The sequence below is a fragment of the Hemiscyllium ocellatum genome, chromosome 32 (assembly GCF_020745735.1).
Source record: "Hemiscyllium ocellatum isolate sHemOce1 chromosome 32, sHemOce1.pat.X.cur, whole genome shotgun sequence".
In the NCBI taxonomy this organism is placed as follows: Eukaryota; Metazoa; Chordata; class Chondrichthyes; order Orectolobiformes; family Hemiscylliidae; genus Hemiscyllium; species Hemiscyllium ocellatum.
The window spans coordinates 10843225-10861660 of record NC_083432.1 but is presented as its reverse complement, the minus strand read 5'-3'; the positions used below and the strand labels follow the sequence as shown (position 1 = coordinate 10861660).

General features: G+C 40.9%; 1 protein-coding gene across 5 annotated transcripts in view; it reads left to right on the top strand.

The window, feature by feature from the left end:
- The window catches only part of LOC132830691 (protein TANC2), a 996151-nt gene that overhangs the window by 763844 nt on the left and 213871 nt on the right, over positions 1-18436 (top strand). For all 5 annotated transcript variants that reach the window (XM_060848498.1, XM_060848499.1, XM_060848500.1 and 2 more), the window contains one exon: positions 17931-18064. In XM_060848498.1, coding sequence (XP_060704481.1) covers positions 17931-18064 — 134 coding nt within the window. The remainder of the gene's footprint in view (positions 1-17930; positions 18065-18436) is intronic.

Below are 18436 nucleotides of genomic sequence, written 5' to 3'. Positions count from 1 at the left end.
CAAGGAAGGTCCTAAAGCTTTCTATAGGTATGTCAGGAATAAAAGAATGATTAGAGTAAGACTAGGGCCAATCAATGACAGCAGTGGGAAGTTGAGAGTGGAGACTGTGGAGATAGGAGAAGTGCTCAATGAATATTTTTCATCAGTATTCACACTGGAAAAAGACAATGTTGTTGAGGAGAATATTGAGATACAAGTGTCTAAAGTAGATGGGATTGACATTCACAAGGAGGAGGCGTTAGCAATTCTGGAGAGTGTGAAAATAGATAAGTCCCCTGGGACTGTTGGGATTTATCTTAGGATTCTCTGGGAAGCCAGACAGGAGATTGCATACCCTTTGGCTTTGATCTTTATGTCATCATTTTCTACAGGAATAGAGCCAGAAGGCTGGAGGATAGCAAGTGTTGTCCCCTTGTTGAAGGAGAATAGAGACAACCCTCATCATTATGGACTAGTGAGCATTACTTCGGTTCGAATAGAACATAGAACAATACAGCGCAGAACAGGCCCTCGATGTTGCGCCTACCCGTGAACTATTCTCAGCTTGTCCCCCCTATACTATCCCATTATCATCCATGTGCTCATCCAAGGATTGTTTAAATCTCCCTAATGTAGCTGAGTTAACTACATTGACAGGTAGGGCATTCCACGCCCTTACCACTCTCTTGAGTAAAGAACCTGCCTCTGACATTTGTCTTAAATCAATCACCCCTCAGTTTGTAGTTATGACCCCTTGTACAATCTGACTTCTTCATCCTAGGAAAAAGACTTTCACTGTCTACCCTATCTAATCCTCTGATCAGTTTGTATGTCTCTATCAAATCCCCTCCTTGCGTCCTCCTTTGCAATGAGAACAGACCCAACCTCTGAACCTTTTCCAGTGCTTCCACATCCTTCCTGAAATATGGCGACCAGAACTGTACGCAATATTCCAAGTGTGGCCGCACTGGCATTTTGTATTGTTGCAGCATAATATTGCGGCTCCAGAACTCAATCCCTCTACCAATGAAACCTAACACACCGTATGCTTTCTTAACAGCACTATCAACCTGGATGGCAACTTTCAGGGATCTATGTACATGGACTCCAAGAGCCCTCTGCACATCCACACTACCAAGATTCTTTCCATTGCCTTCCTGTTATTCTTCCCAAAGTGCATCACCTCACATTTAGCTGCATTGAACTCCATTTGCCATCTCAGCCCAATTCTGCAGTTTAGCTAAGTCCCCCTGCAATCAATAACATTCTTCCAAATATACACTACTCCACTGATTTTAGTGTCATCTGCAAATTTACTGATCCATTCACCTATGCTTGCGTTTAAGTCATTTATAAAAATGACAACGGTAATGGTCCCAAAACAGATCCTTGTGGCACACCACTAGTAACTGGATTCCAGGCTGAATATTTTCCATCAACCACCACTCGCTGCTTTCTTTCAGAAAGCCAGTTTCTAATCCAAACTGCTAAATTACTCTCAATACCATGCCTTTGCACTTTTTCCAACAGCCTACCATCTGGAACCTTATCAAAGGCTTTATTGAAGTCCATGTATACCACGTCAACTGCCCTACCCTTCACCTACATGCTTGGTCACCTTCTCAAAAAACTCAGAGGTTTGTGAGACACGACCTGCCCTTGACGAAACCATGTTGAACTCTCTGAAATCAAATTGTTGCTCGCTCGATGATTATAAATCTTATCTCTCATAATCGTCTCCAAAACCTTTCCTACAACAGAAGTAAGGCTCACTGGTCTATAATTACCTGTGACATCTCTACTGCCCTTCTTGAACAAGGGCACAACATTTGCAATCGTCCAGTCCTCTGGTACTAAACCTGGAGACAATGACGACTCAAATATCAAGGGCAAAGACTCTGCTATCTCCTCCCTGACATCCCAGAGAATCCTCAGATAGATCCCATCCGGCCCAGAGAACTTGTCTACTTTCATCCTTCTAGAATTGATAACACCTGTTCGTAACTAACCTCGATCCTTTCTAATCTAATATCTCATACCTCATTCTTCTCCTCTACAATATTCTCCTTTTCCTCAGTGAAAACTGATGAGAAATGTTCGTTCAGCACCTCTCCGATCTCCACAGGGTCCACCTTCAACTTCCCACTTCTGTCTTTGACTGGCCGTATTCCTATCCTCATCATCCGCTTATTCCTCACATACCTATAGAAAGCTTTAGGATTCTCCTTTATTTTATTTGATAAAGACTGCTCGTATCCTCTCTTTGCTCTTTTTAACTCTCTCTTTAAATCCTTCCTAGGTTGTGTGTAAAGTGTTGGAAAAGGTATAAGAGATAGGATTTATAATTATCTAGAGAGTAATAAGTTGATTAGGGATAGTCAATAAGGTTTTGTGACTATTGGGTTGTGCCTTGCAAACCTTATTGAGTTCTTTGAGAGGGTGACCAAACAGGTGGATGAGGGTAAAGCGGTTGATGTGGTGTGTATGGATTTCAGTAAAGCGTTTGATAAGGTTCCCAACGGTAGGTATTGCAGAAAATATGGAGGTGTGGGATTGAGGGTGACTGAGCGGTTTCGATCAGAAATTGGCTACCTGAGAGAAGACAGAGAGTGGTAGTTGATGGGAAATGCTCATCCTGGAGTGCAGTTACCGGTGGTGGACTGCAAGGATCTGTTTTGGGGCCAGTGCTCTTTGTCATTTTTATAAATGACCTGGATGAGAGCATAAAAGGATGGGTTAGTTAATTTGCGGGTGATAAAAAGGTCAGTGGAGTTATGGACAGTGCTAAAGGATGTTGCAGGTTACAGAGGGACATGGTAAAGCTGCAGAGTTAGACTGAGAGGTGGCAATTGCAGTTTAAGGGGGAAAAGTGTGAGGTGATTCACTTTGGAAGAAGCAGCAGGAATAAAGAGTACTGGGCTAATGGTAAGATTCTTGGTAGTGTGGATGAGCAGTGAGATCTCAGTGTCCATGCATGTAGAACCCTGAAAATTGCCACCCAGTTTGATAGGGTTGTTAAGAATGCATACAATGTGTTAGCTTTTATCGATCGAATGTTTGAGTTTCAGAGCCACGAGGTCATGTTGCAGCTGTACAAAATCTGATGCGGCCGCACTTGGAGTATTGCTTACAGTTCTGGTCACCGCATTATAGGAAGGATGTGGAAGCTTTAAAAAAGATTCAGATGAGATTTACTGGGATGTTTTCAGGTATGGAAGGAAGATGTTTTGAGGAAAGGTTGAGGGACTTGAGTCTATTTTCATTGGAGAGAAGGTTAAGCGGTGACTTAGTTGAGACGTATAAGATAATTAGAGGAATAGATAGGGTGGACAGTGAGAGCCTTTTGCCTTGGATAGTGATGGCTAGCACGATGGGACATAGCTTTAAATTGAGGGTTGATCGATCTAGGACAGATGTCAGAGGTAGTTTCTTTACTCAACCTAATAAAGGTGTGAATGCACAACCTGTGACAGTTTTAGACTTGCCAAACTTTAGGGCATTTAGATAAACATATGGATGAAATGTGTAGGTTAGATGGGCATCAGATTGATGTCAAAGGCAACATTGAGGGCTGAAGGGCCTGTACTGTGCTGGTATGTTCTATGTTCAAGAGTATTGCCAAATTTGTAACAGACCAACTTATTCTCATGCTATTTCCAGAGAGTGAATTTGAAGTCGGTAGATGGAAAACTGAGTTTGGAATAGGATTGATTTTCAATTGCTTCAGTTTCCCCCAAATTTAATCCGAAGGCATTTGTAGTATTTGATTTGATTTGATTAAACAATTTGATAATTTAGCATGATGGAGCCGTTGAGTGAGATATGCTGAGGTAGGGCCTTATACCATCATCGTACTCGTGCAAGCTAACACTGATTTTTAATGATGTCAGTGAGGGGGCTGCATGTTTACGGTTAATGAGAGGGATGAAGATTACAGTGGTGCTGGAAAAACACAGCAGGTCAGGCAGCATCAGAGGAGCAGGAAAATTGACATTTCGGGCAGGAGCCCTTCACGTGTAATGAGAGGGGTCAAGAATAGAGTCTTGAGGAACATTTTGGTAATGATGCAGGAAATTCTTTGTCCCAAGGAGTTTGGATTCTCAGTTTCGAGTCATACAGCACAGAAGTGGACACTTTGGTCCAAATCCTTCATGCTGACTAGGTTTCCCAAGCTAAACTATTCCTGTCTGCCTGTGTTTAGTCCATATCCCTCTAAACCTTCCCTTATCATGTATATTTTAGATGTTGTAACTGTACCTGTATGTACTACTTCCTCTGGCAGTTCATTCCATGTACAAGCCACTCTCTGCGTGAAAAGGTTGCCCCTCAGGTCCCTTTTAAATCTTTCCCTTCTCACCCTAAAGTTATGCCCTCTAAGTTTTGAAGTCCCTGACCCTAGTGAAAAACCTCTTGCTATTCACCTTATCTATGCCCATCATGATTTTATAAACCTCAAAGTTCACTCTTCAACCTCCTACTCGCCAGAGAAAAAAGTCCCAACCTGTCCAACTTCTCTTTATACCTCAAACCCTCCAGTCTCAGTAACAACCTTATAAATCTTTTCTGCATCCTCTCCAATGTAATAATCTTCTTCCTATAGCAGGGTGACTAGAACTGTGCTCAGTATTCCAAAAGTGACTGAACCAACATCCTGTACAATTGCAATATGATGTCTCAACCCCTGCGCAATTAAGTCTAGCTTGCCAAATGCTGCCTTAACCACCTGACTAGCTGTGACACAACTTTCAAGGGACTATACACCTGAAACCCTGGTCTCTCTGTTCAACAACACTCCCCAGAGCCCTACCATTAACTGACCATGTTCATCTTGCCAAAATGTTACACCTCACATTTATCTGACACTCCTCAGCTCATTGATCCAACTTATCAAGATCCTTTTGAATCTTAGCTAACTTTCTTCACTGCCTTCTTCACACATTCATTGCCTATTGGCCTAACTCTCTTTGCCTGCCTTTGGCCCAAATCCCGTAAAATCTCTGCCTTACAAAAATGTATCTATCTCAGTTTTAAAATTCACAACTGATCTAGTATTAACGGCCATTTATGGATAAGAGTTCCAAACATAGAGTCATAGAGATGTACAGCATGGAAACAGACCCTTCGCTCCAACATGTCCATGCCGACCAGATATCCCAACCCAGTCTAGTCCCACCTGCCAGAACTCAGCCCATATCCCTCCAAACGCTTCCTATTCATAGACCCATCCAAATGCCTCTTAAATATTGCAATTGTACCAGCATCCACCATTTCCTCTGGCAGCTCATTCCATACCCATACCACCCTCTGTGTGAAAAAGTTGTCCCTTAGGTCTCTTTTATATCTTTCCCCTCTCACCCTAAACTTATGCCCTCTAATTCTGGACTCCCTGACACTAGGGAAAATACTTTGTCTATTTACCCTATCCATGCCTCTCATAATTTTGTAAACCTCTATAATGTCACCCCTCCACCTCCAACACTCCAGGGAAAACAGCCCCAGCCTGTTCAGCCTCTTCCTGTAGCTCAAATCCTCCAACCCTAGCAACATGCTTATAAATCTTTTCTGAACGCTTTCAAGTTTCACAACATCTTTCCGATCGGAAGGAGACCAGAATTGAACGCAATATTCAAATGTTGTTCAGTATATTCAAGGTAGAGCTTGATGTGGAGCTCTTTTATCCCAGTGTGGCATTCTTTTATTCCAGTATCTTAGAGGTGGTCTTAGACCTCCCAGCATCAGTATGTTTGGGAATCAATCACTGACCTGGTCATTGACTTACAGAACTATATTACGTTGCTATGTATCTGAAAAATTAATTTTGACAGTTTTGTTCAGGCTGTTTGAATCTCTAGGTTGATTAGTTGCAGTTTTAACCTTCTAGTGATTTTCTAATTTTTTCCATAAAATTCATAACTTATTTTGCCTACACATTTAACTGAAATGGTGAATGTCTCTCAACACCTTCAACTGATAACCCCTATAAGGTACATGAAGCAAACTGCAAAGTACCCTTGAGTATGAAAGACTAGACTTGACAGGGGCTGTCACAAGAGAATAAATATGGACAATCTGTCAAAACCTTTGTGGAATAGATTTGGGAAGTACATACTCAAGTTCAACTAAGATCAGAATATATACACCTGTTACAACTATACAACTGCTGCCCCATGTTAAAGAAAATATGTTTACAAAACTTTACTTAGAATTTGTCATTCGTTTTGGCAGCAGTCCATAGTGTATACTGAAGATGCTGAAGAAAATAATGTAGTGATTTGAAATTGCATACAAAACAGAGAACTGAAATAATGTATGATAGCTAGAAAGCTACCAGTAGAAGATAAAATGTTCAGTGATTTGAATGAAGATCAATGTGTGCATATGTAAGATACTAACATAGCCACTTAATGATTATTTATTTGCTCTTCAACTTTGCAACCTTTCCAATTTCCCTTTCTTTCTATCATTGAACCAGTATCAGGATTTGTAGCCATACACTTCTCTTCACATTCATTTTTTTATTTGTGGAGTAATCTTTTGTTCTATATTTTATCAATAGAAATTGAGATTTTGTAGATGGACTGGGAAGTTGAAAAGCAATAGATCATTCTGGATGGGTTAAATGGATCTCAGATTAAATCTTATAAAGCAGTGAAGGCTTTTTTGAGGAAGTCGATAACCATTTAAGAAGTTCTAACAGATTGGAAGCAAGCACATACAGTTCCTGCAGTCATGGAATGCAATGGTTCAAAAAATAGCTCATCACTTTGGGGGCAGTAATTGCTAACCTATTTCAGTCTCACTTGAATTCCAAAAATGAATTCTTAAAAAAGGTTTGACAGTTGCTAGCCAACAAAGTTGGTTTGAGTTATTTGAAATCCATTGCAAGTATTAATCTGAAAATAATTGCACAAAATAAATGGATTGGAAGTGCTGCTTGTTTCGTGTACTCAACAACCTGTTGCTGAGGTCATGATTTGAAGCAAGCACAGTCATGGAATACAATGGTTCAAAAAAAATTTTGTGTTACATATGAAAGAAATGAAACTAACATGGTCACTCTAACAGATGAGAAATCAGTCAAAACAGTATGGCACAGACAACAGCACACATGGGGCTTAACACCTTCAATATATTATCTGGGCTGACACCAATTGTTAAAGTTAACCTGAGAATGTAACTTTTAAAAAACGTTTTGTGATTTACATATTGTTGAGGTGAGAATTCCAAATTGAATTGCAATGACAAGTGATAGAGGTCTACAGAACAGCAAATGGCCCTTTGTGCTGGTCAAAAACAATCACCGAACTATTCTAATCCCATTTTTCAGCATTTAGGTTAGCATCACAAGTGCTCATTCATGATTTGAATGTTGAGGGTTCCTGTTTTACCACCATTGATTGTAGATTCCCACTACCCTCTGGTGTAAACATTTTCACACTCATCCCCTGTAACCTTCCTGACCTTAATCTGTGTCCTTGATCATTTATCCCGCCATCAAGGAGAACATTTTTTTCCTTACTACCCTGTCTATGCCCCTCATAATTTTATACATATGAATCATGTCCCTCCTCTGCTCCAAGGAAAACAACCTAGTCTATTCAGTCTCTCATCGTAATTAAAACTTTCAAGCCCAGGTAACATCCTTGTAAATCTCCTCTGCACCAATGCAATTATATCCCTGTGATAATGTGGATTCCAGAACTGTAAACAATAGACTAGTTGTGGCCTAAGCAACTTTTTAAACAGTTGCTACATTATTTCTTTGCTATTAAACTCTGCTTTGGCTGATAAAGGCAAGTATCTCATATGCGTTTTTGGCCACTTTATCTACCTGCCCTGCCTCTGATCCTCGATGCTTCTCAGGGTGCTCATCATTCATTATGTATTCCTTTGCATTGTTCGTCTTGTGCAAGCGCATCAGCTCACACGTATCCAAATTGAATTATTTGCCACTGATCAGCCCATCTATATCCTCCTCTAATCCTCACTCTTTGCGATCCCAGCAATTTTCATATCATCTACAAACTTAGTGATCAACCCTCCTGCATTCAAGTCATAAATCACTTATATGAACTGCAAAGAACAAGAATCTGTGGAGCTCCACTGAGCACAGGCTTCCAGTCACAAAAATACCCGTCAACCTCTGCTCCATGCAACTCAGCCAATTCTGGATCCAGTAAGTCATGGACTCATATCTATGCTGTCAGTCCCCCATGTGAAATCTTCCCAAAACCCTCACTGAAGTTTTAGTAGAATACTTTGAATGCATTGTTTTCATCCACATATCTGGTTAACTCTTCAAAAAATTGACTTCAGTTGTTCGTAAGTTTATAAGATATAGGAGCAGAATTAGACCATTCAGCCCATTGCATCTGCTCCACCATTTGTGCATGGCTGACATGCTGCTCACCCCCATTTTCCTGCCTTCTCACCATAAATCTTCAAACCCATTTCTATCAAAAATCTGTCTCAAATTTACTCACTGTCGCAGCACCCACTGCATTTTTGGGTAGCGAATTCCACAGATCTACAACCCTTTGGGAGAAACAGTTTCCCCACAACTCTGTTTTAAATTTACTATCACTTATCCTCAGACTGCAATCTCTTGTCCTCGCATGTCTCATAAGAAGAAGCATCCTCTGCACGACTATTTTATCCATGTCTTTCATCATCTTGGATATCTCAATTTGATCTACCCTTAAGCTTCTAAATTCCAGAGAGTGCAGGTTTCATACGACAAACCTCTCATCTCTGGGATCAATCTAGTGAACCTCCTCTGAACTGCCTCCAATGCCACTACATCCCTTCTCAAATAAGGGGGCCAAAACTGTGCACCATACTCCAAGTGCAGTCTCACCGATGCTTTGCACAGTTGCAACAATACTTCCTTACCTTTATATTCTATTCCTTTAGCTTTCTTGATTATCTGTTGTACCTGCATGCTATTGTTCCGTGACTCATGAACGAGTACAACCATATCCTTCCGTACCGGACCACCATGAAATCTGTTCCTATTTAGATAATAGGTCGCCTTCCCAAAATGCATGACCTCACACTTATGTTAAAAGCCAGTTGCCATTTTTTGGTCCATTCTCCTAATGTATGTATATCCACTTGCAAGGTTCTTATTTCCTCATCTCAATTTACTATCCTGCCTATTTTTATGTCATCCACAAATTTGGTTGTAGAGTCTTCTATCCCTGTATCCAAGTTGTTAATGTAGATTGTAAATAGCTGGGCCCCAAGGACCGAACCCTGTGGAACCCCTTTAGTTACATCTTGACATTCAGAAAAGAAAACATATATGGGAAGCGAGCAATGAGATTGCTAAGCCTCTGCTAATGATCTTTGCATCCTCACTTTCCACAGGAGTAGTACCAGCTGATTGGAAGGTGACGAATGTTGTTCCTCTGTTCAAGAAAGGGAATAGGGAAGTCCCTAGGAATTACAGACCAGTCAGTCTTAGGTCTGTGGTAAGCAAAGTACTGAAAAGGATGCTGAGTGATAGGATTTATGACTATTTGGAAAAATATAGTTTGATTAAAGATAGTCAGCATGGCATTGAGAGGGGCAGGTCATGCCTCACAAGCCTTATTGAGTTCTTTGAGGACATCATGAGACAAGTTGATTAAACTCGAGCAGTGGATGTGGTGTATATGGATTTCAATAAGACATTTGATAAGGTTCCCTATGGTAGGCTCATTCAGGAAGTTAGGAGGTATGGGATACAGGAAAATCTGGCTGTCATGAGACAGAATTAGCCAAAAGAAGACAGCGAGTGATAATGGATGGAAAGTATTCCGCCTGGAGGTTGGTGACCAGTGGTGTCCTGCAGGGATCTGTTCTGGGGCCTCTGCTCTTTGTACTTTTTTTATAAATGACTTGGATGAAGAAGTAGAAGTGTGCTTTAGTAAGTTTGCTGATGACACAAAGGTCGGTGGTGTTGTAGATAGTGTCGAGGGCTGTTGCAGGCTACAACATTGACATTGACGGGATACAGAACTGGGCTGAGAAGTGGCAAATGGAGTTCAACCTGGACAAATGTGAAGTGATTCATTTAGAAGTCCGAATTTAAACGCTGAATACGGGGTTAAAGACAGGATTCTTGATGGTGTGGAAGAACAGCGGGATCTTGGGGTCCATGTACATAGATCCTTCAAAGTTGCCACCCAGGTTGATAGGGTTGTTAAGAAGGCATATGGTGTTTTAGTTTTCATTAACAGGGTGATAGAGTTTTAAGAGCTGCAAGGTTTTGCTGCAGCTGTATAAAATCCTGGTTAGACCACACTTGGAATATTGTGACTAGTCTGGTCACCTCATTATAGGATGGATGTAAATGCTTTAGAGAGGGTGCAGAGGAGATTTACCAGGATGCTGCCTGGATTGGAGAGATTGCCTTATGAAGAAGGGTTGAAGGAGTTGAGGCTTTTCACACTGGAGAGACGAAGGAAGAGATGTGACTTAACAGAGTTGTACAAGGTAATTAGAGGCATAGATAGCCAGAGATATTTCTCGAGGGCAGAAATAACTGTCAAGAGGGGTCATAATTTTAAGGTGATTAGATGAAGGTATGAGGAGATGTCAAAGGTAGGTTCTTTATACAGAAAGTGGTGGGTGCGTGAAATGCACTGCCAGCGGTGGTAGTAAAGTCAGGGACATTAGGTACCATAGGCTGCTGTCTCATTAGCTAGACAGATGTCTGTGGTGGTGTTAACCTGATGGTCACCACACCTCAGGTACGATGAGAGGTTGAGAAGGAGAATCCTTCAGGGTAACCTCACCTGGTGCAGGAATTGAACCCATGCTGTTGGAATATTTCTGCATCAGAAACCAGCCATCCAGCCATTTGGACTAACCAGCCTAGTTATCAGGAAGAAGGATCAGTGGAATCAAAGTGTTAACTGTGTTTTCTCTCCACAAATGCTGTCTGACCAGCTGAGTTTCTTCAGCAATTTCATTTTTTTTTTGTTTCAGACCCCAGCATCTGTAGTTCTTTGTTTTATTATAAAAATAAGGAGGTTTTACTAGAAGTATACAAGGCACCAGTCGAATTACTATGAACAATTTGGACCCCTTATCTTGGGAAATATAACACTGGCATCCAGCGAAGGTTCACTTGGCTAATCTCAGGTATGGAGGAACTGTTTTATGAGGAAAGGTTGTGTAGGTTGGGCCTGTACACATTAGTGTTCAGAGGAATGAAAGGAAATCTTATTGAAACATGTAAAATTCTTATAGGGCTTGAAAGCGTGGATGTGGAGAGCTTCTGTCTCCTTGTGGGAGAGATTCAGATCAGAGGGCATAATCTCAGAGTGAGCATGTGGAAGACTATTTTTTCCTCTGAGGGTAGTGAATCATATATGAAGGATGGTGCATGGACATTAATTCATAACCAGCTATAGAGTCCTATAGCGTGGAAGTAGATCCTTCTGTCCAATTTGTCCATGCCAACCAAGTTTCCCAAACTAAACTAGTCCCATCTGTCTGTGTTTGGCCCATATCCCTTTAATTTTTTTCTATTCATGTATCTGTCCAAATGTCTTTTAAATGTTGTAACTGTACCTGCAATACTACTTCCTCTGGTGTTCATTCCACATACAAACCAGCCAACATCTGAAAATGTCCCTTAGGTTCCTTTTAAATCTTTCACCTTTAAATTATGCCCTCTAATTTTGAACTTGCCTACCCTCGGGAAAAGGCTCCTGCTATTCACCTTACCTCTGTCCCTTATGATTTTTTAAGCCTCAATACGGTCTCCCATCCCAGTGAAAGAAGTCCCAGCTTATTCAACCTCCCCCTATAACTTAAACCCTCCTTAACAGAAAAGAGAACAGGGAGACTGAAGTAACTGGCAACAGTGAGAGGAATGCAAATGGGATCATTAATAAGTCCCTTCCTGTTCATAGTGTTTGTAAATGATGTAGTATTTGAGCCTCTTTGGGAGTCAGTTAACTCAGTTGGCTGGACAGCTGACATTAACAGTGCGGCTTCCATTCTCACACGAGCTGAGGTTACCATGAAGGACTCTCCTTCTCGACCTCTCCCCCCCCCGCCTGAGGTATGGCGACCCTCGGGTTAAACCACAACCAGTCCCTTCTCCCTCATGAGAGAGCAGTCCTATGATCCTCTGGGACTATTACAATTGCAAGTAACAGCAAACTAACACAGTTGTAGAATCAAAGGCAAATCTAGCGAAGAGAGCACAACATTGTTTACATGTTATTCAGGACTGGAGGAGTTCAATATTGAATGCAGATTAGAATAAAAAAGGGCAGATGTATTCCTTGGATGAAATAGAAGCTAGAAATGTTTGGTAATGCTAGTTTACTTGTAATTTGCAATATCTAAGCAGTCTGAGACTGATACATGAAAAATAATAGAGTTCTAAGTAGTATTTAGCAAATCGGTATGTCATATCCCTCAAAGATCATGCCAAAGTTGTGCAATGCCATATACACCTCAAGTGCTGTCAAGAGGAAATGCAAAGCTGAACCATGGGACTAATCTCGAATATCAGAGGAAAGAGCTGTGAAGACAGGGGATCTGTCTTAGCTCAGAATGGGATGCTGAAGTGGGAAGCTTGCAGACTGCCAAAAGCAGCGTATTCAGACACACGTTCAGGATTTTTAAAGACAGGTTTGGGACAGAAGCCTTATAGGAAGTTAAACTTACACTCAAGTCGACCATGATGCCAAGGAAGTAGTTGAGGCCAGACATGGAATCATTTCATAAGTACTTCAGTAATGTATGGATTCTGGATGGATAAAAACAAAGTAACTTCATCTGAACAAATCATGATGCAACTTTAACTTGAACATAATATTTGCAAGAAATTGCTGAATTTAGGGTGTAGGTTTGCTCGCTGAGCTGTAGGTTTGATATCCAGACGTTTCATTACCTGGCTCGGTAACATCATCAGTGGTGACCTCCAAGTGAAGCGAAGCTGTTGTCTCCTGCTTTCTATTTATATGTTTGTCCTGGATGGGGTTCCTGGGATTTGTGGTGATGTCATTTCCTATTCGTTTTCTGAGGGGTTGATAGTTGGTATCTAGATCTATGTGTTTGTTTATGGCGTTGTGGTTGGAGTGCCAGCCCTCTAGGAATTCTCTGGCATGCCTTTGCTTAGCCTGAATTTGTTTAATCAGGCCAACATTGTTATTCTACTTGTTAGGGCATTCGTTAGATATTCTGGGTGACATTTCCAGAATGAAGAAACAAATGAAAAAGATGTGTGTTCAATAAAACATGAGATAGGGTTAAATATTCTATCAATAGGAACCTTTAAATATAATTAGGAGCTTCCTGGAAATCAATGCCTGGTTCAAGAGCAGAAGCCAACTTATTTTTTAACCTTGCACACTCTCAATTATAGTGTTCAGAGTCTGAATCCTGTGATGCACATGGAATTACCTTTGGTGCAGTTATATTCTGAATTTTACATTTCATTTTTGAACAAGGTTTGAGGCATGTATCACCGGATATCGGTAGTTAAATAGGACTGAAATTTGATAAATTCTAAAGATGGATACTAAATCTAACATCTGTCATCTGTAATGTTTCAAGATATTACTGAATTAACAGCTCAATATTTGTCTCTCAGACTAATTTAGAGTCATAGAGATGTACAATATGGAAACAGAGCCTTTGGTCCAACTCTTCCACGCCGACCAGTTATCTTACATTAAACTAATTCTATTTGCCAGCATTTGGCCCATATCCCTCTGAAACCCTTCCTATTCATTTACCCATCCAGATGCCTTTTAAATGTTGCAATTGTACCAGCCTCCACCACTTCCTCTGATAGCTCATTCCAGTACTCTCTGTGTGAAAAACAGTTGTCACTTTTAAATCTTTCCCCTCTCACCTTAAATCTGTCGCTTCTGGTTTTGGACTCCCCTACCCTGGGGTAAAGACCTTGGCTATTCACCATATCCATGCCCCTCATGATTTTGTAAACTTCTGTAAGGTCACCCCTCAACCTCCGATGTGCCAGGAAAAATAGCCCAAGCCTATTCAGCCTCTCCCTATAGCTCAAAGCCTCCAACCCTGGTGACAAACTAGTAAATTGTTTCTGAATCTTTTCAAGTTTCACAGCTTTTTGTCCTAAAGCAGGGAGACCAGAATTGAGCACAATATTCAAAAGTAGCCAAATCAATGTCCTGGAGAGCTGCAACATAACCTTCCAACTCCTTTACTCATTGCACTGACCAACCATACCAAATACCTTCTTCACTATCCTGCGATTCCACTTTCAAGGAACCATGAACTTGCACTCCAAGGCCCCTTGGTTCAGCAACACTCCCCAGCACCTTACCATTACGTGTATATGTCTTGCCCTTGTTTGCCTTTCCAAAATGCAGTACCTCACATTGATCTAAATTAAATTCCATCTGCGACTCCTCAGCCCATCGACTCATCTGATCAAGGTCCAATTGTACTCTGAGATAACCTTCTTGTCTGTCCACTACACCAATTTTGGTGCCATCTACAAACTTACTAACTATTCTTCCTATATTCACATGAAAATTATTTATATAAATGACAAAAAACAGTGGACCCAGCACCTATCCTTGCAGCACACCAGTCCGAAACGTAACTGTTCACCACCACCCTTTGTCTCTGACCTTTGAGACAGTTATGTAGCCACAAGACTAGTTCTCCATTATTGTGATCTAACCTTGTTAACTAGTCTACTATGTGGAACCTTGTCAAACATCCATATTTTGTATGCTCAGGCTGCATCTTTAAATTTTCAATGAAGTTTGTGAGAAGTCTTTTAAAGGCTTTTAGATATAAGTTGACTAGATGGTTGGCAATATCACCAATATCATGAATTTGATTCTCATTCAAACTGAGGTAGTCTTGGATCCTGCCTCCTCCTCATGTCCCTGACAGAGACAGGCAAGTACTATTGCTGGAATGTTGTCATGGCCCTTAGCCTTCGCAGTATCCAATGTCATTAGCTCTTGCTTGATATCATGTGGAGTGAATCAAATTGATTAAAGACTGATATCTGTGATGCTATGCACCTCAAAAGGAAATAGAAACTTTACATCCACTTGGCACAATAGGATAAAGATAGATGTGAATAATTTGGCCTTGACTTTTGCGCTGATGTTCTGGGTTTACCCCTATTTGAGAGTGGGGATAGTTGTGAACTCTCCACCTCCTGTTGTTTGCTTAATTGCCCAACAATTGAGCAATGTGTTAAATTGTAAAGTAGTTGACTGATATAGAGAAGGAGGGAGGTTCAGGCAGAGAGTTCCAGAGTTTATTTTGAGAACACCAGGATTAGAGAAAGGAATTGAAGAATATACAAGGTCAACATTGTGGAAATTAAGACCAGTTAGGGCCAGGAGAGTTCAGAGATCAGCAGTGGGTGAGGTCATGAGAAATTTGAAAACAACGAGAACTTTTAATTGGAACCATTGACAAACAGGAAAACAAAGTAGGTGAGTGAGCGCAAGGATAATAATAGAATCCCTAAAGTGTCTAAACAGGCCATTTGGCCCAACAAGTCCACACCAACCCTCCGAAGAGTATCTCATCCAGACCCGTTTCCGTACCCAATTACTCTACATTTACCCCTGACTAATGCATCTAACCTACACATCCCTGAACACTATGGGCAATTTACCATGGCCAAATCACATGGCCTGCACATCTTTGGATTGTGGAAGGAAACTGGAGCACCCGGAGGATATTTCAGCTCATCCAAGCATGAATATTGAAGAATAATTCTGACAACACTGAGGAAGTGAAGTAGAACTGGGTCTCAACTTGTAAATATTGGACCTGAATTCTGGTCATGAATCAGTCACTGAGTTGTCATGTTTGTGGTGCTGGAAAACATAGAAGGACAGGCAGTATCCGAGGAGCATGAGAATCATGCCTTATGCCTGAAACATCGATTCTCCTGCTTCTCAGATGCTACCTCACCTGCTATGCTTTTTCAGCAGCACACTTTTGACTCTGGTCTCCAGCATCTGCAGTCCTCACTTTCTCCCGCTTACCATGTTTGTTTATTTTGCTTCATTATATCTAATATTCAAAATATAATGAAAATAATTCTGGCAGATATGAAAAAGTGTGCTCACTAATTCTCCTGAAAATTGAAAGAATCATTAGCATTCAAAGAGTTTAAAAGTTATTTACAATCCCAGCAACTTCAAAAAAATGAATAACAGCTGCTGATGATATCTAGAATTACTAAGCAGTTTTGCAAGGTACTTTGATACGGTAAACCTTGTATATGGAAGTTACAAGATTATTCAGACCTGCTGACCGGCACTAACTGACTGACAGTGCAAATTATTTGGCAATAGATCAATATCCCTAGAGAATCTCAAAATTAGCATGACCTGCAAAGCTTAAATTACTAGTATGAGAATTTTACCACAGCAAATAAAAATAACAAGGTTGTTAAAAGTTTGATAGTATACTTGTTAGTACATTAATTTGCTGTATACTAGTCTTGATAAGGTTCCCCACGGTAGGCTATTGCATAAAATATGGAGGCTTGGGTTTGTGGGTGATTTAGTGATTTGGATCAGACATTGGCTAGCTGAAAGAAGGGAAATGTTCATCCTGGAGTTCATTTACTAGTGGCATACCGCAAGGATCTGTTTTGGGGCCACTGCTGTTTGTCACTTTTATAAATGACCTGGATGAGGGCATAGAAGGATGACGCTAAGATCGGTACAGTTTTGGATAGTGCTGAAGGGTGTTGTAGGTTACAGCGGGACACAGATAAGCTGTAGAGCTGGGCCGAAAGCTGGCAAATGGAGTTTAATGTGGACAAGTAAGAGGTGATTCACCTTGGAAGAAGTAACAGGAATGCAGAGTACTAGGTTAATTATAAGATTCTTGGTGGTGTAGATAGTTGGTGTCCACGTACATAGATCCTTGAAAGTTGCCACCCAGGTCTATAGAGTTGTTAAGAAGGCATATGGTGTGTTAGCTTTTATTAGTTGAGGGATTGAGTTTCAGAACCGTGAGGTCATGTTGCAGCTATACAAAACTCTCGTGTGGCTGCACTTGGAGTATTGCATACGGTTCTGGTCACCGCATTGTAGGGAGGTTGTGGAAGCTTTGGAAAGGATTCATAGGAGATTTACTGAGATGTTGCCTGGTTTGGAGGGAAGGTCTGATGAGGAAATGCTGAGGGACTTGAGGTGATTTCGTTAGAGAGAAGAAGGTTGAGAGGTGACCTAATTGAGACATGTAAGATGATCAGAGGAATTGATAGGGTGGACAGTGAGTGCCTTTTTCCTAGGATGTTGCTGGCTAGCATGAGGGGACATAGCTTTAAATTGAGGGTTGATAGATATCGAACAGATATCAGAGGTAATTTCTTTACTCAGAGAGTAGTAGTTTTGAATGCACTGCTTGCAGTAGTAGTAGACTCGATAACTTTAAGGGAATTTAAATGGTCATTGGATAAACATGTGGATGCAAATGGAATAATGTTGTTTAGATTAGATTAGAATTCCTACAGTGTAGAAACTGGACCTTCGGCCCAACAAGTCCACACCGACCCACCGAAGAGTAACCCACCCAGACTCATTTCCCTCTGACTAATGTACCTAACACTATGGGACAATTTAGCACAGCCAATTCACCTGACCTGCATACTAAGTCGCCCCAGGCTGGAATCAAACCTGGGTCCCTGGCGCTGTGAGGCAGCAGTGCTAACCACTGAGCCACCGTGTCTTATGATCTTATTCTTCACAACCACCTGATCAAGGAGCAGCGCTGTGAAAGCTAGTGCTTCCAAATAAACCTGTTGGACTATAACCTGGTCTGTGTGATTTTTAACTTGTGTTTTTTGATTTTTGATTTTTAACTCTCCAAATCGTACAAAAAATGTAGTTGCTTTTCCTTGATAATGTAATGACTAGCTTGTCTGTAGTAATTCTCCTAACATTACGGTATTCTTTTCATTCCTATAGATGCAGAAAGTAGCAGGGATCTACCACTTACACAGCCACCTCAGGCGCATCCCTCTATTGCCAGTGGGAGCTGCCCTAGCACACCTGAACTCCGCCGACGCCAGGAAGAAGCCATGAAACGATTGGCCACACAGGTACAGCTGACAGATGAAATATGATAGCCATTGAATCTTAACTCATTGTAATGTTGGAAGTTTATTTTTCATTTTATATTGGCTTTGAATAGTTGTCAGCTCAGATTTTGAATAAGTTTGAGAACTGTTAGATGCTATTTGCCGAGCAATTTCTCAAAAACAATTTTAAAATCGTATAGCATTTATTGCTTGTTAGTCTAGAGTGAAATCTTTGCTGACAATCTTTTTAACGAAGGTGAATTCAGGTTACAATTTTCTTTTGCTCTCTTACAGTTTTCTCTATATTTCATGCCAATTGGTGGTCCTAAAAATCTATTGATCACCTTGCATGAGTATCTTCCATATAAAATAGCACATCTGCAAGGTTTTATG